Source organism: Phacochoerus africanus, chromosome 6 (genome assembly GCF_016906955.1).
Source record: "Phacochoerus africanus isolate WHEZ1 chromosome 6, ROS_Pafr_v1, whole genome shotgun sequence".
Taxonomy (NCBI): domain Eukaryota; kingdom Metazoa; phylum Chordata; class Mammalia; order Artiodactyla; family Suidae; genus Phacochoerus; species Phacochoerus africanus.
Genome location: NC_062549.1, coordinates 62,667,569 through 62,695,171, shown reverse-complemented (window position 1 = coordinate 62,695,171; position 27,603 = coordinate 62,667,569). Strand labels below are relative to the sequence as shown.

Here is a 27,603-nt window from a genome sequence, read left to right as displayed (position 1 = left end):
GTTGCTGTGGCTGTGGTGTGGGCTGGCGGCTCCAACTCCAATTTGACCCCTAGCCTGGGAACTTCCATATGCCACGAGTGTGGCCCTGAACAGGCAAATAGAAGGAAAAAAAAAAAAAAAGGTACAAGACAAACTGGGCATTGCACTGCTAACTCACCAGCAGCAAGATTTAAACAGCAATCAGTTGGTCTGGACCACATTTCCAAGGCCACTAGGAGTCTTGCAAACCTCTGTATAATAAGGTAAGTTTTTCATTAATCTATTTTTACTTTATGGTGCAGGAAATTGGTTGAAGCTGTCAAAAAAAAAAAAAATCACAATTGACAATATCTGCTGGGAGAAGAATCTTAGGACAACTCTGAGAGGTCAGCCCCAGGAAAGGAGAGGAGGGTCCTTATCACAGCCTGAAGGGTGGTGTCTCATCATTGGTCTTTGGCAAGTTGTGCTGGAAAGGGCTGGTCGGAGTTCCAAAGTGCAATATTATATTTCCAATTAAAATGTAAAAACAAACCTTTTTCGTAAAACACATTGGCCTCCTCCCTGGGAAGGGACTACAAAGCGTGGTGCTGATTGAGAAAAGCTGAAAGCAGACACTGTAATTGATAAAGGAGATAAGTCAATCTGTGTCCTTTAAAGAATAATGAGTTCCATTTTTCATCAAAAAGATCTCCTTGGGCCGAAGAAACCTTCTTTCAATAAATCTACTTAATGGTTTCCCCTCTAATGATATAGAACACGGCAAGGGACCGCCGGCCCCCCATCATTTGCATTGCTAATTCAACCCAAAGAAAACCCAGACTTTCCCAGGAAGGGCTGCTGTGTTCTGGGAAAAATATTTAAAGGCTTTCCTGGGCTCCTGACGTAGGTAGAGGGGATGAGATTTGGAATAACTAGCCTGTCACTAAACTTGAGAGCCGATGCCAAGGTCCCCACTGCCGCACTCCTGCCACCCGCACCCCACCCCCCCGCCCCCGGGGGCGCTCAGCTTTGAGGATGCCTCTGTCAGACAGCTCCAGAGTTAAATGCCTCAGATACTTGGCCTGTGAGAACTGATGTACTTTGTTCCCTGAGCTCATCCCTCTCCCACAGCTCTGATGGCTTTGGTGGTGTTGGGACCGTGGGCTGCGGGAGGCAGTGCGTGTTTATGGTGTTTGGGAAACTGAAGATGCAATTTAAAGATCCTGCCTGAAGGAGGGTCACATACAGGGCTGTTCCCCGCCCCTGTGAGGGTGGGAGCCTCAGGTGCTGAAGGCCCTTCCCGGGGTGGTGAAGGGAAGGGCCCACCCCATCTGAGGGAATGATTTAGGGCCCTTGGGTCAGGCCACCTGATTCAACCCCAGCTTACCTTCTCGAACCCCAGCTTTACAAATGTGCAATTATTGCCACAGGGACCCGGCTTTATGGAACAAAACCTATTTCCTCTGAGGGTCCCCAGCCCTCTGCACGCTGGCGGATTTCCCCACGTGGGAATCATCAAAAACACCCCTAGAGTTATTTCCTTCTGTTGCTGTTTGTTTCTTCTGCAGTCGCGTGTGAATCAGCCAGGTCATGATGCGTGGTGGTTTTGCTTGTGAAATCTTACATAATTATCTTCCTATTGTCATGTTGGGCTGAGCAGTTAGATCCTATGGTGTTTTCTCATTGCACAACATGGACAAATCAATAAGGAGAAAGCCTGAACAATGAGATGACGTGAGCTGGTCAGGAACCTGGCTCCCAGTCACCCAGGAGGCAGCCCTTGCCGTTTCCCAGAGGTGGCCAGTGGCGTGAGAAGCCTGGGCGTCCCCTAGGGTCACCTGTGCAGGGTGACGGGGCCGGGCCGGGCAAGGGCCTCTGGGATGGGTGACCCGGGGGTGATGTTTAAGAGCGAGGCAAGGGAAGATCCACAATGACAACACTTCACACAGAAATCGATCACATTTTTTTTTTTTTTTTTTTTACTGCATTGGCTACACACAGGTTTCCCACATGCTGGTCCAGAGTGTGGCTGGCTGCAAGCTGGTGAGACCGCTGCGGCTCCTCCGACAGGCTTGGCCTTTCCTGCCATGGACATTATTTTGATCCCACTCACTGCCCCGAGGGCAGAGGCTGTGATCAAAGACACTCTGGATGTGGACAGTGAGTGGCTACGACACACGGATGGGGTGGGCGCAATTTCCACCACAGGAGAGCGTGGAATCCACAGAAATGGCTGTCAAGAGGCAAGTCGCCCCCTTCGTGGCTCCTCGGGAGGGTGGAGTTCAAAACCCACGTGTGGGTTTCATTTTGGAATCCCCGGCGTCTGCAGAAACTAGCCGTTCCTAACCTTGTTTCGTTTCTGTCACCCCCTGTCTGGCCTGATTTCAACCACGTTTGTTTACAGACATCTTTGAGGGATTGGGCCTTGAAGTCATTAATACGGATGGAGGATGAAGGTTACAAATATCTGCTTAAAAAGAGAGACCTGTGACTCTAGAGGAGGACAAGGACCATCACATTCCACAGCACGTCATTGGTTAATCTTTGAATCGTCAGGCATGGTTGAAAATGAGAGAGAGAGAGAGAAAGACTATCACGGAACAAGCGCCACCACAAAACAATCGGAACAGAACCAAACCCCGTTTCCAAGCTGTACCTCGGTTTCTAACACTTTTCATTAATTGTTATGTTAAGCTTCAGTAGCAGGATCAGGTTTCTGCTGCCTCTGGGCAAGCGAGCTAGGATGGGAGCTCAAGTTCCTGGGGAAAGGCTCAAAGTTGGATTCCCTGCCCCCCCCCCCCAATTGAATAAACAGTCCTATGTATATTATCTCTTGTGTTAGAAGAGTGTTGTCTTCACATCAGACTCAAATAATGGTATTAGTCATTCATTTCCTCGAACACAGACACCCTCATGCGTGCTGACAGGTTTATAAGGATGCGGTGGCAGCCGTGGTTCTGGGAGCTGCTAGATGACCGACCTTGATTTCTTGCAATCCTGAGCGATGGAGCCCGGGTGTGTCTGGTTATTGTCCGCTTTCTCCCCCAGATGCTGGGCTTGTCTGGAAGATTAATACATTAACAAGAGCTGAAGGTTCCAGGGTTGCACATCTTCAGACATGTTTATTAGCAGATGGCACACAGGATTCAAAGGTCACCACAAAAGTGACATTTTAAAGTGAAACAACAATATTTATGTTCAGATAGTCTACTGATGAGATCATGTGGAAATGGTTTTGATTAAATTAGCTTATAAATGGTTGCCAATCTATAGACAACTTCAAATGCCACCGTCTGTTTACCAAATGTTTTCTTCTCACGCTCTCACCTTTTAAATATTAATGACCAAATGCTGTTTTGTGGGGACAAGCTTGTGTAACGGCAGGATCGGTCTATCCGGTTTTGACTTCCTGGGTTATCAAATTTTTTTTTTTTTTCATTCTAAAAATGTTATCTCCTGTGTGTGTTCTGAAACCTCACCTGCTATTATTCCTGCTTTGAAAGAGTTTGGATTCTGCCATGGGAAACACAAAGGCTTGCAACATCTTTAATGTAAATTGGGTCTCTGGAGAGATGTAAAATTCAGTCTCTCAGATCAAACGTTATGTTTAATATCATAAAAGAGGTATGAGCTGGATTTCAGAAGCACTTAGCGAAGCTGCATGTTGGCCTCAGCAGCTCTTGGGAACCACAGGCTTATGGCTGTGCCGTGTCGCTTGCCTTTCATACAACAATGTGAAAAACAAAATGTGGCCAAGGGAGGGAGCTCACCTCTTAGCCTCCTTTTTTTTTTTTTTTTTTTCCTCCCCTCTCTCTGTTGTGCCCACAACTTAGCAGGAATGTGAGTGAAAATTTTTACCTCAGAAAATGGGTTAGTCAGAGAAGGCTCAACAGTCTGAAGGGAAAAGCCATCTTTATAAGTGTTGCAAGTCTCAGTGGTTAATGAAACTCACAGAAATATTTCCAGCAAAGGCATCAAAATGCAGGACTAATGATCACTCAGTAGATTAAAACTTTCACAGACAAATTTATAGAAAATGAATATGGCCAGCTATACGGTCCTTCATTGATTTACATTGAGTTGTATTATGAATAATTTTGTAAGACACAGATATTATTGCCTTGAGGTTTTCACCTATGATTATGTCTATCTTGTTTTTCATACAGTTACGCAATTACCGAGGTAAGAATATGACAGAAGATTGTACTTACTTTTCAAGAGAACCTTTTTCAATATTCATTGCCCCTTCCATCGGATCCAATCCTTGTTCAGAAAATTGTTTCAAGGCACTTAAAGCTGCCTACAAATGAAAACAAACACACAAACAAGGAGATCCATTCACTGACTTTGATGTAATAAACACGTTATGTTACGGTAAAAGAAAGCTGCCATATATAGTAAGGGCTGTCATTTTCATTTAGTCTAAATAAATGCATTTTTGTAACATTTAACACAATTATATTTGAGAGGCTGTATGATGATGGAGGGATGTATATTCTGTGAAGTCTTTGTTGTTGTGTGTTGGGGAGGAGGGAGAAATCTCCATAAATCTCTGGCCTTATCCATAATTTCATAAAATCACAATGTTTTTATCCACAAATGCAAGAACACCGAGGCTAAGCCGACCATTCTTTGATGATGATTTTGCACAATTCCTCCTCATGTTGCTGAAACTACACATTCTGTTCCTCCAGTGGTGAGGACATTAGGGTCCCCCCCCCCAACTTTCCAAAGTTAACTTAAATGTACTGTTCAACTTTATAGACGTTTAGTCCCAAGTCACAGAACGTGAGCTGAGAAATGAACCAGAGACACTCTTGCAAACCGAGGGGATGATAGGATGGTATCTTGTGAGGAGGGAGAACATTCGAGCTTTCGGGGGCCCTGGGGAAGCAGGCCTGGCCGCTCAGAACCTTCCGAGGCGTTGATATGCCCAGGATGCGTGGGGTGCTGAGGGGTGTTGACAGGCTGGCGGAGCCTCGCTGAATAGCTGGAGGCACCAAAAAATGTGATGCTGATAAGATCTGCATAACTTGTTGACACTCCTGTGCATGGTCCAAATTGTTATTTCTGTGAATAAGGATTTGAGTCTTCTTCCCCTCCCCCGCTCCCTGCCACTTTCAAGCTCCAGGAAAAGAGCTTTGTTGAGTCTGAACTAGGTGCGAGCAGCCAGGGTTGTTTGCATCTCCAAGGTCCTGCTGGCTCACACTTTGGTCGTCTGTATCTTCTCAACTGCCTTTGAAGAAGAGCTAAGTCTTGCAGGGGCTCAAACTTTCATCTGCCAGGGTCCCCTTTTGGATAGGTGACTAAGGGCACGGTCTTTTCTATGGTTCTTTATTCGTAATATATCTTTTTGGCTTTGATTTTTAAGTTATAGACTATTTTTTTTTTGTTTTTTTGTTTTTTGCCATTTCTTGGGCCACTCCCAAGGCATATGGAGGTTCCCAGGCTAGGGGTCTTATCGGATCTGTAGCTGCCAGTCTACACCAGAGCCACAGCAACAAGAGATCCGAGCCGCGTCTGCAACCTACACCACAGCTCACGGCAACGCCGGATCCTTAACCCACTGAGTGAGGCCAGGGACCGAACCTGCAACCTCATGGTTCCTAGTCGGATTTGTTAACCACTGCGCCACCACGGGAACTCCATTAATAGACTGTTTTTTTAGAGCAGTTTTAAGTTTACAGAAAAATGGAGCAGGGAGTGCACAGAATTCCCATATACCTTCTCCACCTCACTCCCAACACTGTTTCCTCTGTTATTAACATTCTGCCTTTTGAAGGTACATTTGTGACAACTGATGACATACGGATACACAATCATTAACTAAAGTCCACAGTTTACATTAGAGTTCACTCTGTGTTGTACATTCTATGGATTGTGACAAATGCATAGTGCCACCATTGCAATCCCTGGCAACCATTTATTTATTTATTTATTTATTTATTTTTTTGGTTAGGGGGCGGGGCTCACCTTCTGCATATGGAAGTTCCCAGGGTAGGGGATGGAATCGGAACTGCAGCTGCCAGCCTATGCCACAGACACAGCAACATGAGATCCAAGCCAAATCTGCAATCAACACCACAGCTTGTGGCAATGCTGGAACCTTAACCCACTGAGTGAGGCCAGGGAAAGAACCCAAATCCTCATGGATACTAGTCAGGTTCTTTACCTGCTGAGCCACAACAGGAACTCCTGATTTTTTGTTGTTGTTATTAACCAGTTCTACAGTTTTGCCTTTTTCAGAATTACATGTAGCTGGAATCATACAGTATGTAGCTTTCTTCATAACCACCCCAAACTGGAAGCAACCAAGATGTCTCTCAATAGGTATAAAGGAATACACAGACAGTGGTACCTCCATACACCAACAATGTAAATTGACTTCTTCCACTTAGCAATGTGCATTTAAATTTCCTGCATGTCTTTCCATGGGTTGAAAGCTCATCTCTTTTTATTGCTGAATAATATGCCATTGTATGGAGGTACCACTGTCTGTGTATTCCTTTATACCTATTGAGAGACATCTTGGTTGCTTCCAGTTTGGGGTGGTTATGAAGAAAGCTACTTACTATCAACATCTGGTGCAGATTTTTGTGTAATATTTGTAATATTTTTCTCTCTCTCACTTTTCTTAATATTAATTTTTTTTTTCTTTTTAATGGCTGCACCTGCAGCATATGGAAGTTCCTGGGCTAGGGGTCAAATCAAAGCTTCAGCTGCTGGCCTACGCCATAGCCACAGCAACAGCAACGTGGGACCCAAGCCGCATCTGTGACCTATGGTGAATTGCGGCAACACCAGATCCTTAACCCACTGACAAAGGCCAGGGATCAAACCCACAACCTCACAGACCCTATGTTGGGCTCTTAAGCTGCTGAGCAACAACAGCAACGCCTTCCTCCTTTCTTTGTCTTTCTGGTTTTTTTTTTCTTTTTTGTCTTTTTTGCCTTTTCTAGGGCCACTCCTGCGGCACATGGAGAGTCCCAGGCTAGGGGTCAAATCGGAGCTATAGCCGCCGGCCTATGCCACAGCCACAGCAACTCGGGATCCAAGCCACATCTGGGACCTACACCACAGCTCAGGGCAACGCTGGATCCTTAACCCACTGAGCAAGGCCAGGGATCGAACCCGCAACCTCACAGTTCCTATTGGGATTCATTAACCACTGCGCCACGACGGGAACTCCTGTCTTTCTGTTTTTTAAATCTCAACACCGGTATTCAGCCCAAAGGAAAAATAATGTCTTTGATTTTTTCTTTAGGCTACTCCTTTCCTTTTAGATCTCTAAGCTGGTCTCCCCAATTCAGACGTGCTAATCTGAATGCCCATTCATATCTGCAGCTGTGGCCTGGGGGCGCTGGGGCAAGGCAAGGCCACGTTCAGGCTCTCTGTTTCACCATTATCCCTTAGAACCTGGAGTCCTGCAGGGATGTCAGTGCCCCACCCCACCACCCCAATCTTGGCCCAGGCAGCAGCTGGCATTGGCTGCAATGGTAGGTAGGCACTAACCTCATTTGGGTGGAAGCAGTGGGGCTAGCAGTGGAACTGGGGTTCTGTTATTGGCTGAATTGTGTCCAGCCCCCAAATGCATATGTTGAGGCCCTAACCCTCCATACTCAGAATGTGGCCTTATTTGGAAAGAGGGTCATGGCAAATATAATTAATCAAGATGAAGTCATACTAGGGTAGGGTGGGCCTGATCCAATATGACCAATATCCTTATCAAAAGGGGAAACTTGGAACCAGAAATATAAACCAGGAGAACACCAGGTGAAGAAGAAGGTAGAGACTGGAGTGATGCAACAAAAGCCAAGGAGTACGGCCAGCAAACCAGCAGCAATCAGGAGAGAAGCACAGAACAGGCTTCTCCCTTGGAAGGAACCAACCCTGCCAACACCTCCATCTTGGACTTCAAGCCTCCAGAACTGTGACGATACATTCTTGCCTAATTTCTTGGTGGTGGTCCTTTGTTATGGTGGCTGAATACCAGTACATTATCGTTCCTTTTTCAGGGTAGTAGAACCTCTTTCTCCTCTCTCTGATATTTCCCGATATAATCTTATTATAAAAATAATTTTTCATTACAGAAAAGTCATAATATGTAGGCAAGTAAAAAGAATGTGAAAATAGGAGTTCCCATTCTGGCAGGGGGGTTAAGGATCTGGCATTGCTGCGTCTGTGGTGGAGGTTGCAGATGAGGCTTGGATTCAGTCCCTGGCCCAGGAACTTCCATATGCTATGGGTACAGCCAAAAAAGGCAAAAGGAAAAAAAAAAGGAATGTGAAAATAAATATTGACAGTCTTATCCACCACTCACCCCCTTGGTGTACATCTTTCCATAGCCTTTTCTATCCCCTCCCCATATGTACATACTTTAACCTGGATCATGTCCTAACACGGTTTTGGAACCTGCTCTTTTCATTGAATGTGAGCAGTTTTCCGCATCGCCAGAAACATTCTGGTGGCATCCTTTTGCAGGACTGCAGTCTCTGACTGGCTTTATGTAACTATCTGTATTTAGCCAATCACGGTTGTTGGTCATGGAGGCCACGCCCCATTTTTAAGTTCTTATTAACACTGCATCAACCTTCCTAAGAGTCAAACCTTTGCATGCCATCTCAATTTCCTTGCGATAAATTCGTCAAAATTGAATGTTTGGGCCAAAGGGCATGTGCATTTTAGAAGATCTACTATAATCTTCCTTCTGCCTTCAGGGAGGTTATGTCCACACCAGCACCCTGAAACACCATCTGTTTCTCTAGGTGCTTTGGGAATTGCCTCTCAGAACCACTTTGTGGGTCACTTGAGCAAACCGATTCTGTCATTTTGTGGCCCCGTTTTATTTATTTATTTGTGTATTTATTTATTTATTTTCATTTGTCCATCCTGACCATTTAGCTTATTCACTAGACTTGGCTTTGAGTGAAGTTTGGTAGCTTTCGAAAGTTAAATTCACCCTCAAAAGACTCAGATTTGGACAGTCCTCCTCCTAAAAAAATGTAATTTGCAGAGAGACTGGATTCGTATTAAATTCAATTAGGGGACCTCAAAGGTCCTTCCGAGTCCTGAAACGCTGAGGAGGCTGAACAGCCTTCCCAGGCGACTATGCTGGGAATGGTCCCTTGGATGTGCGCAGGTTTGTGGGCTTATTACAGGGAACCTGAGCGTAGGCGCAGAGCGAGGAGGTGGCCCCCCGGCTCTGAGGACTAGTCCACGTGCCCACACCCTCTTCATGACATGGGCGACTGAACTTGAGAGTTGTTTGTCTAGCCAACAGTTTTGAACAAATGAACAACTGTTTTGTTCAGAGCCCTTAATATGTGAATTATTAGCAGGAATGCTGATTTTTAACAATTTCTTCCCAAATGGACTATTACAGGAGGCTATTCAATCCCAGGAAATTTAAATTTGCAGTGTAAGGTGTTGGTATTGCTGAATGAACTCCACAGAGCTCCTGGGTTTCTTGGTTCTGTTTTATTACCAACGAGGCCAAAACAACCATGAAAATGAATTAAAAAAAAAAAAAGTACAAAATCAGGATTTCCCGTTGTGGCTCAGTGGGGTAAGAACCTAACCCTAACCCTAACCCCTAACCCCTAACCCTAAACCATGAGGATGCAGATTCGATCCCTGGCCTCGTTCAGTGGCTTAAAGATCTGGCCTTGCTCAAGCTGAGGCATGGGTCACAGATGCGGCTCAGATCTGGTGTTGCTGTGGCTATGGCTGTGGCCAGCAGCTGCAGCTCCAATTCGACCCCTAGCCTGGGACCTTCTATATGCCATGGGTGTGGTCCTAAAAAGACAATTTTTTTTTTTTTTACAGAGTCACTTTTAGGCTAATTGTAACCCATTTTCACTACTTGCTTTGGGAATACTTGTTTCCTGAATACCAGGAGCCAAATGTCTTGCTTTACCTAGTCCAGGACCCAGTGACACCTCTTCTCTTCTATCCAAAAAGAGATGCACATGAGATGCAGGTGAGGTCTCTGGGAGCAGACTGGGTGTTTTAGCTCTTGCAAAAACTTCCTGGGTGATTCAATCAACAGGTCAGCATGTTCCCAGCACATCAAGATGACTGTCACCACTCCAAGAACGTCCTACTGGCTGGAATGGTGGCATGCTCTTCCATTCGATGCCATGAATGGATTTTCAGAATTCTTGTGTGGCTTCTTCCCTCCAAAGGTATGTTTAAGGACTTCTAAGTAACCGTCCTTTATCTGCCTGATGAACTAATCCAACCCACACCTTATTGATAGCTCTGAATACAATTGCTTCTATGAGAGGTCCTCTTTCTGCTTTATAAAAAGCAATGAAGGCGATTTATCTCCTCTGTAAACAGCAGTCCACTACCATCTGATGAGTACCCCTCTGCCACAGCCAAGAGACAGGGACCTTTCCCTGTGTGACCTCAGGGGTTAGTACAGCCCTGCAAGGTAAGTCCTTCCCACGAGGAATAATTAATAACCCACCCTAGGACACACAGCTAGTAAGTGGCACAGCCAGACTATGTCCTGGAGCCCATCACTTTATTTCCTTCACACATAAAAACTGCTCCTATTCAGCCTGGCCAATATCAGCATAACTCCTTTCAATATCATTATGTCTTTTTTTTTTTTGGTCTTTTTGTCCTTTTTTAGGGCCGCTCCCTCGGCATATGGAGGTTCCCAGGCTAGGGGTCGAGTCAGAGCTGTAGCCGCCAGCCTACGCCAAAGCCACAGCAGCGCAGGATCCTTGCCAAGTCACCTACACCACAGCTCAGGGCAACGCCAGATCCTTAACCCCCGGATCGAACCCGCAACCTCATGGCTCCTAGTCGGATTCATTTCTGCAGCGCCACAACTGGAACTCAATATCATTATTTCAACATCACTCTTATTACCTCCTCTGTGTTCATTCTATTAATCATTTCTCCCAATAATTAACTGAGGTAAGCTCATACAATTATCTCCCTTTTCTGGGGAATGGCTTAATTATCTTTTTGGGGCCACACAAGTTTCCAGTCACCACCCTTTTTGGGGTCCCTGGGTTTACTCCTGAGACTTCATTAGGCGCTTCTATAATGCTTGCACTTTGTTCAATCAGTCCACAATTATGTTGTCACTTAGAAGGACCCAGTGTCCACATGCATTGATTTGATTCTCCATTTCTTTTCTTTCTTTCTTTTTTTTTTTTTTTTTGTCTTTTCAGGGCCTCACCCACAGCATATGGAAGTTCCCAGGCTGGGGGTTGAATTGGAGCTACAGTTGCCAGTCTACACTACATCACAGCCACAGCAGCACAGGATTCGAGCTTTGTCTGTGACCTACACAGCAGCTCACGGCAACGCCGGATCCTTAACCCACTGAGCAAGGGCAGGGATCAAACCCACATCCTCAGGGATACTAGTCAGGTTCATTACCGCTGAGCCACGATGGGAACTCCGATTCTCTTTTTCTTAACAGTCTGAGGATGCTGAGTCTCGCTCTTGCCTGGCCTCCCCTCTCTATTGTTCTCTGAAGAGCTCATCCCCCACTTTCCTGTGGTTGCGGGGAACAGAAAAACGGGGGGCAGGGCAGCATCCACCTGGGATTGTGGGTGAGGCCTACCCAGTAAGAGGACGTGCTGGGACTGCAAAGGGGAGATGGACAGAGCAAGAGGGCTTAGCTGTGATTTTGGGGGGTTTTTTTCAGCTGAGCCTGAGACGTGTGGAAGTTCCCAGGCCAGGGATGGGACAGAGCCACTGCAGTGACAACACTGGATCTTTCACCTGCTGAGCCACCAGGGGTTAAAGTCCTTGGCTGTGATTTATAGGGAGTGATAAGCCATGTGTTCAGGAAAGTCGGGATGTGCAGGGGCTGCCCATGGTGGCTCCTCTTACAGGTACTAACAGAGCATGTGTCCCACTCCCCTCCCCCCAAATCAGGAGCTCAACTAAAGAATTGGGGGGGCTCTCCTCCTGCCCCCCACTCCCTATTCATCACATGCTACATTCCCTGAAAGGACACTTTACAGAGTAAAAAGCCTTATGGAATGAGATAGGTTTGCTTCTCCTTCAACAGCAAAATGCCCACAACAGTAGGATTATGCAGCAGTCCCCAAAGAGCCACATAATGTTTAGCAGGAGCCACATATCAGTCCTTTCAAAGAACAATGTATAACAGAGTAGTATTTTGAAAAACTGAAATTGAACAGTCCACAAAAATATTTTACTGCACACCTCCAGGTGGTAAATTCAATACAACCCTTAGGTTTAAACTACTTGGGCTGGATAAACTGGTACTTGCTAGAGGCCAGTTGCTTTATAAAAAATGAACATATATAAATAAGTATGTGACATAATATTAAAGGACACTTTGTTTAGAGTGAGGGGGAAAAAATCAAGTAAACTTCACTTGGGGAGACTTTTTTTTTTTTTGCTTTTTAGGGCCTCACCCACAGCATATGGAAGATCCCAGGCTAGGGGTCAAATCAGAGCTACAACTGCCGGCCTCCACCACAGCCACAGCAACGTGGGATCTGAGCCATGTCTTCAATCTACACCACAGCTCACTGCAACGCTGGGTCCCTGACCCACTGAGCAAGGGCAGGGATCGAACCTGCATCCTCAGGGTTACTAGCCGGATTTGTTTCCTCTGCACCACAATGGGAACTCCCAGGGAGGCATTTTTGAAGCCGGATGAGAAGCAAGTTCTGCCTTGTCCATTAATGAGAGGGTAAAGGGGTAAGAAGCTGTTCACCTCTGCTCACTGCAGGTCACCCTCTCATCATGGACCATCTGCTGTGTGATAAATGTCAGCTAATCTTGGGGAGTCGTGGGAAGGAGGGAAATATGGGTTCCCTAATGAGGAACATTCTAAATGATGCTTAAACCCAAGTTGTGTAATTTCCCACACACCGTGGATCCGCGAATTTCAAAGATACACTCACAAAAGTATCCAGAACCTTCCATACGGCTTTGGCCATAAACAAATAGACAACGCAATGACTTCATTTCCAAAGTCAGAAAATGTTTTCCTACCAAATCAAAACAAACGTACTCAGCATCCATTTGTGTGTTACCACAGCCTACCAACTGGAATCTTAAACTTCAGCTTTACGATAATGTATGTGTTCTGGATTTTTTGGTTTTTTTTTTTTTTTTTTTTTTTTAGGTATATCCAAGGCAACAGATGTAGCTTCATTTGAAAGGAGAAAAATTTTAAAAGTGTTTTAAAGATGTGAATGACATTTCCTTTTCTTATTCCTGTCTTTTCAGCTCCACACTTGTATCCATTTGTGCGTGTGTGTGTGTGTTGTGTGTGTGTGTGTGTTGTGTGTGTGTGTGTTGCACACACACGTTTTCCGTAAAGGAGAGCATCTGCATAGATATATAGAAATATTTTTGTCCCCAAAAGATTTTACAACTGTTTGGGGAATAAAGCCCCACAGGTTCTAGAACAGATGTCGCTACCATTTCATGTGTCGCTTGTTTTGTGTGTAGTTATAGCAATACCAGAAACACGATGCCAGCAAGATACTTTCCATGCCTGTTTGGTGGTCTCCGGTCACACGTGTGAGAGTGTGTGTTTGCACGCCCGCAGGGTGGGGGTAAGCCTTTCCAGCCATTTTTGTAATTTCTAACTTTCTTCTCTTCAATTAGCAATTTAGCAAATCCTGTGGAAACCGGTGCCTATTCTTCCGGCTTCCTTCCGCAGGGATTAAATAGTTTGTAATGACAGCGTACCAGCATTAACTCACTCTCTGGGGAACAACAATGGTCTTCATTAGGAAAATGTGATTTTTAACTCATCCCCTATGACACACAGTCTTTTTCTGAGTCTTTGAACAGGATGCCCAATGGATCCTTTTATTTCCTTTCTTTTTCCATTTCACACTTTTCCCACCAATTTCATATCCTGAATCCCCAAAACAGGCTGTTCCCATTAAAGTCGATGGTAACCATACATGTCTGAACGTGGCCTTCATTTTTAAGTAAGTGTTCAAGGTTTGTTTTGCCTTTTTCCCCTAAAGTGCTTGCTCATGTGGAACCCTTTCTGGGAGCGGATCTAACTGCTGGATTCATTTCAGAACGCAAACAGGGATCCTATATGCAGTTCATTAAATCACTCTCCTTTAATGAGAAAAGGATAGGCTTCAAATTGGAAACATCTTCATTTGCAGCTGAGGGCTCCCCTGACTTCTTGTCCCAACAACCTTGGAGACTGACTCCATAGGTAATCATTTAAATGACTGAAAAGCCAGATCTTTCTTCAGTAGGCTTGAAGGCTTATCACTCAAAGAACGTGAATTTTAATGCTTCGAAGTCTTTTTTTCTTGAAAAGCTCTATCGCAAAATGCCAAGTCTCTCTTCATATAAAATAAGAGAAACCAAAAAGAGAAAACTGTATTTCTCAATGTTATTACATTATGGTAAGAGCCTCAGGCATTTCAGATGAATCAATGGGAGGACTTTAAAAATAAAATAAAAAGAGGATCCTATATACTGAGCTTTAATTAAACCATTTGCTGCCCTGCTTTCTAACAATTTCTTTACAGCCCGCATCTTCATTTAGGCTTACACAGTCCTATTCAGGTAATTTCCATAAAATTGGTGCTTTATAAAATAGCTCCTACTGTTGGAACAAAGACATGTCAACTAAACTGAAGGCTACTCATTGCCAAAAAAAAAAAAAAAAAAAAGCATGGGTGGTCAGAAGACATGCAGGTTTTAGAAAGTCTCCTAAGGCAAAGGACAAGAATTTGGGCTCTAGAATTTGGGGAATTAGTACAAAATTGAGCACTGAAACTAGATTTAACCATCACCTTTGTTACAGCGATCAGGTTCTTACTGCTGGGTAATCCATGTAGTTACCAGACTCGACAAGATATACGGAGTCGAATTTAAAGCAGGAGTCGCTGTGCTAAAGAATGTTTCCAGTGTGCTTAGAACAAACTGGAACAGCAGCTCCCATGCTGCCCACGTCTTCCTCCAGTCAATCACACTGTTTCTGTTTTACTAATATCATTTCTTTCTAAAATATTTGCATCGTCCTTTAATTATTTTTGCTTCAACCAAAAGCGCTCTTTGCAAGGGCGTTTATCAAACCACGGTGTCGGGCGCAAAGGCAGGTGTCCGTGAATGGGGGAGCATCTCCCTCTGAGCCTGGTGGGATAATGCCCCCTCCAGGTGTCCATGCCTTACCCCCAGAATCCGACTAGGCCCCCTCACCTGGCAAAAGTGATTCTGCAGACAGGACTGAGGTATGAATATTGAGACAGAGCGATTATCCTGGATTTTTCAAGGGGGTCCAGCCGGACTACACAAGTAACATCACAGAACCTTTCAAGGCTTTGGTGTGAAAGATGCGGCCGGAAAAACATGGCCAACAAAATGCAACGTTGTTAGTTTTGAAGATGGAGGAAGGGAGACTCAAGCCAAGGAAGGTGGGTGGCCTCTAGAAGCTGGAAAAGACAAGGGGACTAATTTCCCCCTGGAGCCCCCAAAGGAACTGCCGACACCTTGCTTTCAGCTCCGAGAGACTCCTGTCTGACTTCTGACCCACTCTCAGATAATACATTTGTGTTACGCTAAACCACTAATCTTGTTCATTTGTCATAGCAGCAGGAGAAAACTAAGACACTCTTTTTCTGCCATCTGGACAAAGACGTGAAAGGGCATGGCATTTGGAGTCTTTAGAGCCCAGGTTAAAATGCCAGCTCCACTGCAGACCAGCTGTGTGTCTTTATGCAAGTGACTGTATCTCTCTGAGCCTCATTTTCATCATCTGTAAACTGGAGACTATAACACCTACAGCATCAGATTATTTGTGGGGTTAGTACCTAGACCATAGTGTTTCATAAATGAGGGCTTTCACTGCACATCTTTCTCTGCTGAGCCCGACATCCAGGCATAAAATCCTTTATACCTCCATCTCCATATTAATTTTTGTCGGGTTTCCTATATATTTCTATGATTTTTTTCCAGCGCATTGCTCATCCATCTCTGTTCTTAGGAGAACCCTATCATTATGTCTCCCTCCTAATTAACAGCCATTACTGGAGTTCCCATTGTGGCGCAGCAGAAATGAATCTAACTAGGAACCATGAGGTTGCGGGTTCCACCCCTGGCCTCACTCAGTGGGTTAAGGATTCGGCTTTGTTGTGAGCTGTGGTGTAGGTCACAGACGCAGCTTGGATCTGGCATTGCTGCGGCTGTGGTGTAGACTGGCGGCTACAGCTCTGATTAGACCCCTCGCCTGGGAACCTCCATGTGCTGCAGGTGCGCCCCTCAAAAAGACAAAAAAAAAAAAAACACAAAAAAAACAGCCATTACTAACTCACAGCCCCAGAACATCCTCTCAATAGTCTTTTTTAAAACTTTCATTTTATTGTATTTTAGGCCACACCCATGGCAGAGGGAAGTTCCAAGGCCAGGGATAGAACCTGTGACAGCAGGGACCCAAGCCACTGCGCTGACAATGCCAGATCCTTAACCCACTGTGCCACAAGGGAACTTCCTGTCCTGTATTCTTGGCTTGGGATTCAAGGCCCTCCACCAGCTGGCTCCAGTCTCCCTGGCAACCTCACTTACTGTAATTTCATTACAGCTCTTTCCTGGAGTGTGATCCCACAAACAGTAGACCAGTCACCAGCCAGGAACACCGGGCAGGTGTTATCGACGAGCTCCTCCACCCACTGGTCTGAAGGAGCATCAGCCTTCCAGAAGTCCCGCCCACATGGATCTTCCTCCCTGGTCAGACTGGGCTACCTGCTGTCTGGGGAGGCATCTGGGTCTCCCTACCTCCACACCTTGGCTCCTGCAGGCTGCTCTTCCTTGATTTCCAGCCCATGTCCCATCTATGAATTTCTGACCACCCCAGCCACTTGTCTCCCTGAACTGAGTCAACTTCAAGGTGTCTACACCCTGTCTCCCATGTAGTTGGTCTGTTGGGGCCATTTCCATGTTCCCTTTGGGGCTCAGTGGAAGTGAATCTGACTAGCATCCATGGGGAAGCAGGTTCGATCCCTGGCCTCGCTCTGTGGGTTAAGGATCCAGTGTTGCCATGAGCTATTGTGTGGGTCACAGACACGGCTCGGATCCCACGTTGCCGTTGCTGTGGTTGTAGCGTAGGCTGGCAGCTGTAGCTCTGATTCAACCCCTAGCCTGGGAACTTTCATATGCTGCAGGTGTGGCCCTAAAAAGAAAAAAATCAATCAATAAAAATACAAATGAAAAATAAAAAGCTGTTGTGTAGGAAAGGGAGGACCTTGTTCTGGGAAAGGTGGAGTCAATCCCAAAAGGTTGAAGCCACAAGCCAAGGGGTTTGGCCTCAGAACAGGAAGGAACCTTGTGTCCGTGGAGAGCAAGCTGGACACTGAGCAGAGACCAGATGCTGCCCATCTCTGGGGCCGAGAGCAGGTGGGTGAGGCCACCTTGATGCTCTGTGTCAGGACAAGCCTATGCCACTGGCACTTGGGCAGGGTGGGAAGGGTTGTCAGAGAGGTGACTGACATTCAGAGAGCTATGTCACATAGGATGTGGTTTGCAGGTGAAAGCTGAGTTTTCTTTCTTTCTTTCTTTCTTTCTTTTTTTTTTTTCTGGACTTGCCCACAGCATGTGGAAGTTCCCAGGCCAGGGAGTGAACCCACACCACAACAGCAACAACACCAGATCCTTAACCCACAGCACCACAAGGGAACTCCTGAGTTTTCCTGGATAGGGGTAAAAATTGGACTTAAACTTCCCCTGGGTCATGTGAGAAAGTCTCTACCCCTCGTCATTCCTCAGCATCTCCATTTAGAGACTGAATCCGTAAAACCATCCTGTGACAGGGATTATCTAATGGTTATGTCCTGGAGGTGTCTGCCACATACAGTGCTATATGGGAAAGGTTTAACAACTGACCCTCTGGGGCAAAAAAAAGTCCTTAACTGGCACCATTTCCAGCTCCCTGCTTACTGCTCAGAGGGAGGGCAGCAATGTGGTTAAGAGCCCAACAGACCTGAGCTTAATGACCGGCTCCACCTCCTAGTGGCCCTAAGACCTTGGGCAAATGAAAATCTCCAGTCTTAAATGACATCCTGTGCTTCATGAGGCTCACTTTGTTCTAAGAACTTTCCATCCCTAACTCATTTATCTGCACAGTCAATTCAAGGAGTCTTGACTCTCATCCCCAGTTTAAGAGGAAGATATGGAGACAGAGATGAAATAATTTGTGCAAGACTGACATGACTTGATAGATCTGGAATTTGGATATAGATGGCCTGGCTCTGGAGCCGAATTCTTACCTACTATGTTGTACCATCTCTCAGCGCAGTGATAGATATACCATCTGGGTGCTCAAGAAATGGTAGCAGCCATCAAGGCGTGGAGCCCTGGGTGCAGGCTCTGAGGATATGGGGCTCCCTGCCCCAACTTTTTTCAGCCACACCCATGGAATGCGGAAGTTCCCGGGCCAGGGATCTGTGCCACAGCAGTGACAATGCTGGATCCTTAACTGCCAGGCCACCAGGAAACTGCTGGGGCTCCATCTTCAATCCATGCTCTGACTTCCTCTTACGCTCTCCTGAGCTGTGCTCTTTAGGGACATGAAGGGCAGGAGTAGGGGGGACTTGTGCAGGCACAGAACAAAGGCTGCTGGACTTGTCTGGGAAGCAGGGTGAGTGGCGACTCTGCCTGGATTCAGAGTAGTCAACAGTGACCTCACTGGGGGACCATTTAGGTGGGGCCCATATTTGGAGCTGGATTAATTCAGAATGACTATCAAGGCTGGAGCCCAGATAGGCTGGGACCAAATAACTCAGTGGGCTAATCAGAACCTACATAAAAGTAGGTTAATTAGTAACTTCATGTTTTTTCCTAATTTTTTTTTTTTTAGTCTTTTTGTCTTTTCTAGGGCCGCTCCCGTGGCATATGGAGGCTCCCAGGCTAGGGGTCCAATCGGAGCTGTAGCTGCTGGCCTACACCACAGCCACAGCAACGTGGGATCCGAGCCGTGTCTGCGGCCTACACCACAGCTCACAGTAACACTGGATCCTTAACCCACTGAGCAAGGCCAGGGATCGAACCCACAACTCCATGGTTCCTGGTCGGATTCGTTAACCACTGAGCCATGATGGGAACTCCGTTTTGTCCTAATATTAAAGGGTGATATTTCCCTTGGTTTCCAGGACCTCCAGTCTGCCTGCTTTTCCTCTTATGTCACTAGGCACCTCTTCTTGTTGGCTTTGTCCTCACATTTAAGTCTATCCTTGGATCTCTTCTCTTTTCTATCAATGATTTCTTTGAGGCATATGGCTTAAATCCCTTATAAATAATGATGGCTCCAGAGTTCCCGTCTGGCTCAGTGGAAACAAACCTGATTAGGATCCATGAGGATGTAGGTTCAATCCCTGGCCTCGCTCAGTGGGTTAAGGATCTGGCATTGTAGTGATCTACAGTCTAGATCAAAGCCAAGCCTCAGAACCCACATTGCTGTGGCTGTGGCACAAGCCAGTGGCCAGAGCTCCAATTTGACCCCTAGCCTTGGAACTGCCATAGGCCTCGGGTGTGGCCGTAAATAGTGATGATGATGATGATGGCTCCAAATTCCTATCTTCAGCCCAGCTGTCTGCCCTACAGTTCACATGTATAGCTGCCTGGTGGGTTTCTCCACTTAGGAGTCTAGAAAGCATTGCAAACTCACCCAAACCCAGACTCTTGGTTATCATCTCCAGTGCCCTCCACTCCCAGGAAACAGAACCCCCATTTCACCAGCAGCTCAGGCAAACCCCCCTGGGAATCACCCTCACTCTCTTTCTTTCTCTGTCACCACTCACATCTGACCTGTTATCGAGTTCTGTTGGTTCATCTCTGAAATGCATCCAGAATCTAACTACTTCTCACCCTTGGCTCTGCCTCAGCCTCACCCGGGCCTCTGTATCTCTCAACAAGTCTCACATGCAGTTTCCTGCTCATTCTCTCTGTCTTTCTCTGCCCACCTAAAGCCTAGTCTTCGAACAGATGCAGAAAGACAGGTGTGAGATATAAATGAGAACAGGTCACGACCCTGTTTAAAACCCTCCAGCGGGAGTTCCCATTGTGGCTCAGGGGTAATGAGCCCGACTAGTATCCAGGAGGATGCAGGTTCGATCCCTGGCCTTCCTCAGTGAGTTATGGATCCAGCCTGGCCGTGAGCCTTGGTTTAGTTTGCAGATGCAGCTCAGATCCGGTGTTGCTGTGGCTTGCAGCTACACCTCCAATTCAACCCCTAGTCTGGGAACTTCCATATGCCACAGGTGTGGCCCTAAAAAGCAAAACAAACAAACAAATAAATCCCTCCAGGGGTTTCTGGTTGCTCTTAGGACCAAGCCCCCTAATTTCTGGACTTGGGCCCCAAAGCCCTCTGGGACCTCTGCCAGCGACATCTCCAGTCTCATCCTTCTCATCACCTCCTCTTCCAAACCACAGCACCCTGGCCACACTAGCCACTCAGCTCTCAGGAGAGCAGCCTGAGTTCAATCCTGTCTCAAGGACCATCGCCTGCTCTTCCCTAGAAATTGAGTCCTTCTCCCTGGTCCCCACATGGCTCTGTCCCTCACTTCAGTTCTCGGCTCACTTGTCATCCCTCGAGACCAGGGGCTCTAGGAGAGCCTCACACCTGGCGTTCTCGTATCTCCTCACATTGCCTAGTTTTTAGTGCTTACTGTCCTACCTACAATTTTATTATCTATTTGTCCCCATTAGAACGGAAGTTCCATGAGGGCAGAGATTTGTCTGTGTTGTTCCTTGCTAAATTCTCAGCACCTAGAATAATAGACACTTAATAAATCCTTATTTGTTGAATGACTGAAAGAATGAATGAATGGTTCAACAGTGATCAAGTTCAAGAATATCCAATCACCTCCTATATGCAGTATAGTTTTATTAATTCTCAGAAGGTCCCTATGGAAATTAGGGAGTAGATCATTTCCCCCATTAATTGAAACCCGGAAGTAACCATTCATTTGATGTTTAAAGATTGCTATTCAGGGAGTTCCCATCGTGGCTCAGTGGTTAACGAATCCGACTAGAAACCATGAGGTTGCAGGTTCGATCCCTGGCCTTGCTCAGCGGGTTAAGGATCCGGCATTGCCGTGGGCTGTGGTGTAGGTTGCAGACACGGCTCGGATCCCGCGTTGCTGTGGCTCTGATGTAGGCCGGTGGCTGCAGCTCCGATTGGACCCCTAGCCTGGGAACCTCCACATGCCGCGGGAACAGCCCAAGAAAGACAAAAAAAAAAGAAAAAAAAAAGAAAAAAAGATTGCTATTCAGTTGAAGTAAGTAGCTGCTATACATTTGTCTTTCAAATGAAGAGAATCAAGTATCATGCTAGGTCTCCAATGTGGGTGTTCTCATACCTTGTAAACCTATTTTATGCCAATTACTTTATTGTAACTTTGGAAGAAACTTTTTTTTAGGGCTGAACCTGAAGTAAATGGAAGTTCCCAGGCTAGAGGTTGAATCAGAGCTGCAGCTGCCGGCCTATACCACAGCCACAGCAATGCCAGATCCAAGCCATATCTGCAACCTCCACTAGAGTTCATGGCAACACCAGATCTTTAACCTACTGAGGGAGGCCAGGGATCAAACCCGCATCCTCATGGATACTAGTTGGGTTTGTAACCCCAGAGCCACAATGGGAATTCCTAGAAGAAACTTTATTGGAATTAATTTTAGTTCTTTTTCTTTTTCCAGAAAGTTTTCATTTTTTAAACCAAAAGAAGTAAACTTCAGGAGTTTCCACTGCAATGCTGTGGATTAAGAATCTTGTGTTGTCTCAGCAGTGGCTCAGGTCACTGCTGAGGCACGTGTTTGATTCCCAGCCCAGCACAGAGGGTTAAGGATCTTGCATTGCTGTGGCATAGATTGCAGTTGAGGCTTGGATTCCATCCCTGGCCCAGACACTTCCATCTGCTGTAGAAGAGGCCAAAAAAAAAAAAAAGATAGTAAACTTTATCTTCTTTTTCTAGGTGCCACTGAAAGAAAAGCAAAGCCTATCACTAATAGTATCACACTTGGCTTGGTAATTTTTTAGAAACTCCATTAAAAGTTTTTTTTTTTTTTCCTTTTCTTTTTAGGGCTACACCTGCGGCACATGGAAGTTCCCAGGCTAGGGGTGGAATCGGAGCTGTGACCTATACCACAGCTCATGGCAACGCTGGATCCTTAACCCCCTGAGCCAGGCCAGGGATCAAAACCACGTCCTCATGGATACTTGTCAGGTTGTTACCACTGAGCCATGACAGGAACTCCTAAAAGTAATTTTTAACGTTTATAATTAAATAACAATCTCAAAAGGAAAACTGCTACCCTGGTTTCCTAAAAAATCTTCATTAAGACAGAATAATCAAAGAAAGAGATTTACCTTGTGTTTAAATAATTATGACCTCAAATGGTCCCTTTCCCTACCTTCACACCCACATGAGAAGTAATTTAGTATACTTTTGGGGATATGGTTTAAGTCTGCCAAACACTTAAGTAAAAAATCCTCCTAAGTTGTTTCACAAAACTGCTAGTATTCTAAGAAGGTTGACATTTTTTTTTTTCTGTTTGGCTGCAGATGAAGATGTAAGGTTATAAGTCTAAGAATTCATGCGATGATCAGTGATGGAATCCTAATCCATCTTAAGCTGTAAGCATGACAACTGGCAGTTCCCAATGTGTATTAAGAGACAGAGAATTTTTTTTTTTTTTTGCCTGAGGGTACATTCCCTTTCAAAAGCAGGATATTTTTCTTCTTTTGCTTTCTAGAGATATCATGTTAAATGTGCTTTTTAATGGCTAATCTTTTAAGGAGGCAAGATAGACTGGAGAGAAAATATGTGATAAATTTATAAATTTTGGGGGAAATGGAACATGAGGCGTTCCAATATGCAATTTCAAATTAAAACCTTAACTTGTGCAAGGGACATTATATCAACCAACAGCATTCTTTAGAGATGCCTGACATTCAGTTGGATAGAATTATATATTGAAATAGATTGTCAGCATATTGTGAATATTTTCCCTCTAGCATCTGGTAGTATCAAAGCCCAGGAGGAAGAGTGGGTCACCATGCCAGAATTTAAAAGCTGCCTTTTGGATAAATATGTGGAAAGGGTAGGAATTAAGTTATCAGAAGGCTAGAAGAATTTGCTGAAAGGGGGAGGATGCTAAAAGCAATAAGCTATTTGGAATTTGATAGCAAGCAACTTGAGGCTTTGTACAGCGAGTACTGTTAGCCAGCTAAGGGTAAGATGATCTTGCAAAAGAGGAAAATTAATGAATGAGTACAAACATAAAAAGCAACAAGGCAATACCCTGACCTATAAAAGTCAGCGTCTGAGATGGTATCTGAGATGCATTGGGGGAGGGGCCCCAAGGGAAATCAGGCACTGCTCTACAAAGCCTTCTCTATATTTGGAAGAGAGTGGTGACTGGTGATTTCCGTGCCCTACATTAGTCAAGGAAAAGTAACAGCTCAACAATCACCCCCGGGAACTCAGTGTTCAAGGAAAGACCAATTGGATGTTCCTGGGCAGTGGACCCTGGTCAATCAGGGTCCCAGACCCCTTCCCTCTTGTGACTCTGCCTCCTCTAGTCTTTCCTTATGGTCCTCTCTCTTTGGCCAGTGGGAGAGACAATAAAATGGAAGAGAGTTCTTAGGAGGATTTTATGAAAGAGGACTCAAAGCCCTTTTGCTCTATTGACTAGAACCTAGGACATGACCATACCTCATGCCATGACTGAGTCTGGCGGTGAGCTGAGAAGTAGAGGAAGCAGGCGTGGTGAGTAATTAGAGTGAATTAGTACTCATAAGTGGTACCACATCATTGCACTCCTTTGCTGAGGTACCCACATGCTTATCTCCTCATGCTAAAATTGTTAGGTCCCTAGAATAGGGCAGACTTGGGTCTTATTTGTTTTGTAGTAGAGCCAACACTGGCATGGAATTAATGCTCAATTTGTAGCCAGGTTCACAAAGCCTGGTAGGCTGACTTGGAGCTGTTAAGACCGAGTGTGTATGCTCAAGTCTCATTCCTTGAAATGCCCGAGTTTTTCCTCCCTTCCTCAAGATGGCCTCTCTGTGAAGATAGTTCCAGAAGGCAAAGGGACTACATGCCAACAGTGGGCAAGGGGCACCTACTTTGTTAATGTCTTCATGCAAGAAGCCTTCTCAGGATCCTCATACCCTACGCCACTTAGGAGGCATTTCAGTGAGGGAGGGGAGAGGTTGGGTTCCTGAAAGACAGAGGATGAGGTGGAGGGTTTCTAGTGAACCCAAAACTTAGGGGAAAAGATGGAGCCAAAATCTTTATCAAGGAGAAGCCAGACTTCCCTATCAACTGAAAAGGAAGTCAGAAGTTACAAGTGAATAAGTAGGACTACAGAAATTTATAAAAATCTAGAACCTTATTCTGTCTCCATTTGGTTTCATGTAAAGTGGTAACAGCTCCTGAGTGACCGACAGAGGACTAGTATCTAGAAAATACCAAGTTAAAAAAACAAAACAAAACAAAACACAGTAAAAACAAAACAAAAACAACAAAAAAACCCAAACCCCACAAACAATCAAATTGGAAGATGGGCAAAGGATATGAAGAGAAGGTTCACTAAAGAGGATTTCATAAATGACAAATAAACATGTGAAAAGATGTCAACATTATTAGCCATGAAGACTAATAAGACATGGTGTCATTACAAACCTATTTAAACAGCTAAAATGAACAGCAGTGTTGACACCAAATGATGGAGAGGATTCAGAGATACTGGATCTCTTATACAGTTGTGATGGGACTATAAAATGGGGCAGTTGCTCGGGGAAATAGCTTTCCAGTTTTATAAAAAATTAAACATTGACTTACTATACAACCCAGTAATCACATTTGGGGCCATTTATCCCAGGGAAATGAAAAGGTAGGTCCCCACTAAAACCTGTACACAGATGTTCATAGTAGTTTTATCTATAACAGTCAAAAATAGGAAACAACTAAAATACCCCACAATAGATGAACTATTAAACAAACGGTGGTATATCCCTACTGTGGAATACTATTCAGCAATATACAGGAATGCACAATTGGGACACACCACAGCTTGGCTGGATCTCAAGAGTACTGGGTGAAAGAAGCCAATCTCAAAAGGTCAGATATTATATGATCCTATTTATATAACAGTCCTGAAATGACAAAAGTGTAGAGATGGAGAACAGATTAGCGGGTGGGGTGGAGGAGGATCAGGTAGAGGGTGAGACCGTAAAGGGATCACCAGGGAGATCTTTGTGGTGATGGAAGATTGCAGGGGTTGTTACACCAACCTACATATGTGAGAATCTGGCCACAGACCTGCAGTATGCACATGGCATGAGCAGTGATCTCTTGGTTTGAATGTCGTACCATAGGTAAATAAAATGGAACCATTGGGGGAAACTGAGAACAAAGCACACAGGACTTTTCTGTACTATCTTTGCAACTTCCTGTGAATCTATAATTATTTCAAAACAAAAATTAAAAACAAAATTAGAACCATGCTTTTTGTAAAATTAGCATTTTCACTTTTTTTTTTCATCTTTTGTCTTTTTAGGACTGCACCCATGGCATATGGAGGTTCCCAGGCTATGGGTCCATTTGGAGCTGTAGCTGCCGGCCTACACCACAACCACAGCCACAGCCATGTGGGATCTGAGCCACATCTGCGACCTACACTACAGCTCACGGCAATGCCAGATCCTTAACCCACTGAGTGAGGCCAGGGATGGAACCTGCATCCTCATGAATGCGAGTCGGGTTCGTTAACCAATGAGCCACGACGGGAATTCCCATCCAACTTCTCTTCATCAAAATAGCCACTAAAAATTCAATTCCCTCTAAAATCACTGGACATCTCAGAGAACTTTCCAGCTAATACTAGCTTCAGGAGTTAGAGGAATACATTCAAGGAGTTCATTTATAACATTAAAATATTTCCTTTAGGGAGTTCCCGTTGTGGCTCAGCAGAAATAAATCCAACTAGTATCCAGGAGGATGCAGGTTTGATCCCTGGCCTTGCTCAGTGGGTTAAGGATCCAGCATTGCCATGAGCTGTGGTATAGGTCTCAGATGTAGCTCTGATCTGACGTTGCTGTGGCTATGACGTAGGCTGGCAGCTGCAGCTCCGATTCGACCCCTAGTCTGGGAACTTTCATATACCTTGGGTGTGGCCCTAAAAAGAAAAAAAAGAAAATCTTTCCTTTAACAAGGGTAACACTCATGGAACGCTATGATCTTTGTAAAAATCAATAAAAATGTCATCTTCCCATGATTAAGTAAAGACCCAGTCTTATCACCACTGTCTCTACCATGAGACTCTTCTGGCTCGTCACTGTCAGCGGAACAGCTGAGCATGGCAATAACACCCCCATGATTTCATGAAATGAACCTCTCCAAGGTTTAGCTTCTACTGTTCCCCATCTCCCATTTATTTCCTTTTTTTTTTGTAGCTTCAGCTTGCTTGTAGTTTAACCTATACACATAATGTTCTTTCTTACCTCTCGGCCTTTCTCCTCTGCTGTGTCTGCTTAGAAACAAATGGACTCCCCACTTGTCCTAACGTGGCTGACTTTACTTTTTCCTCCAGGAAAACGGCTATAGGCTTTTTCTTGGACCAAATGTCCATTCTGTGCAGACACCAAACACTGTCTATTGAATACTAAATTTATCCATTCGTCTGTCTATCCTGTAGACTAGGAGCTCTTCAAGACTATAGGCCATGTCTTTTTCTTTGCATTTTCACACCCAGTACCTAGCAGAACAGGAGTTTAAATGTGTGCCTATGCAGCTCGACTAAATTATCTCCACGACGCACATGAGTCTGACTTGAGTTGGGTAACTAAAGATTCCTTCTCTCTCCCCTCAGCTTCTATTTGAGTGAACACTAAGCATGGGCTAACTTTTGGCCAAGGGCAATAGTTGTGAGAAATCTAGAGTCCCTGGCCTCTTGCCCTTATAGCATAAAGGATATTAGAAGTATTTTTACTAGTAAAATAAGTGGTACTCAAGATAAGTGGTTTGTTTAAAGTTATAGGGGACCATCCCCTTTGCATCGCTGAAGAATTAGGATTGGCAAGCCAAAAGCAGCCTCACCCCTTCTCCATCACCTTTGAGTGCTCCACTGCCCGGGGTCACCCATCCTCCTCAAGGCCATTGGTCACCTGACCCATGTGTAGGGTTGGCAGGTCTTGCTGACAGAACATTGATGCACCTGCTCTGTTCTCAACCTATTAGAGCACCTGAGGCCAGGGATGGATTAGCCTGCATTTACAAAAACAGGCTGGATAAAAATTTTTGCACCAGTCTATTAAAAAAAGGACATGTTTGCGAGAATTTGGCCTACTCATTGCTTTTATTTTAATACACCACAGGATGGCATGGTTAAACAAGAGAGAGACAGCATAGCTTCTCCCATCCTTAATTGCTGAAAGTGACTTTTTTTTTTTTTTTAGGGCTACAGGTGCAGCATATGGAAGTTCCCAGGGGTCGAATCAGAGCTGCAGTTTGCCAGCTTATGCCACAACCACAGCAATGCCACATCCAAGCCCTGGCTGTGACCTACATCACAGCTCATGGCAACGCCGGATCCTTAAACCACTGAGTGAGGCCAAGAATCGAACTCACGTCCTCATGGATACCAGTCGGGTTCATTTCCACT

At 45.1% G+C, this 27,603-nt stretch overlaps 1 protein-coding gene across 12 annotated transcripts in view; it reads right to left on the bottom strand.

Moving 5' to 3' along the window:
- Positions 1–1,929: 1,929 nt before the first annotated feature.
- STAU2 (staufen double-stranded RNA binding protein 2) overlaps positions 1,930–27,603 on the bottom strand; it is a 314,299-nt gene continuing 288,625 nt past the window's right edge. For 11 of the 12 annotated variants that reach the window (XM_047783746.1, XM_047783744.1, XM_047783749.1 and 8 more), the window contains 2 exons: positions 4,170–4,258; positions 1,934–3,019 (listed from right to left, as the gene is read on the bottom strand). In XM_047783746.1, coding sequence (XP_047639702.1) covers positions 2,926–3,019; positions 4,170–4,258 — 183 coding nt within the window. In that variant the 3' untranslated portion in view covers positions 1,934–2,925. Of the gene's footprint in view, positions 3,020–4,169; positions 4,259–27,603 lie in introns of all 12 variants that reach the window. The other variant, XM_047783751.1, reaches the window with a different exon arrangement.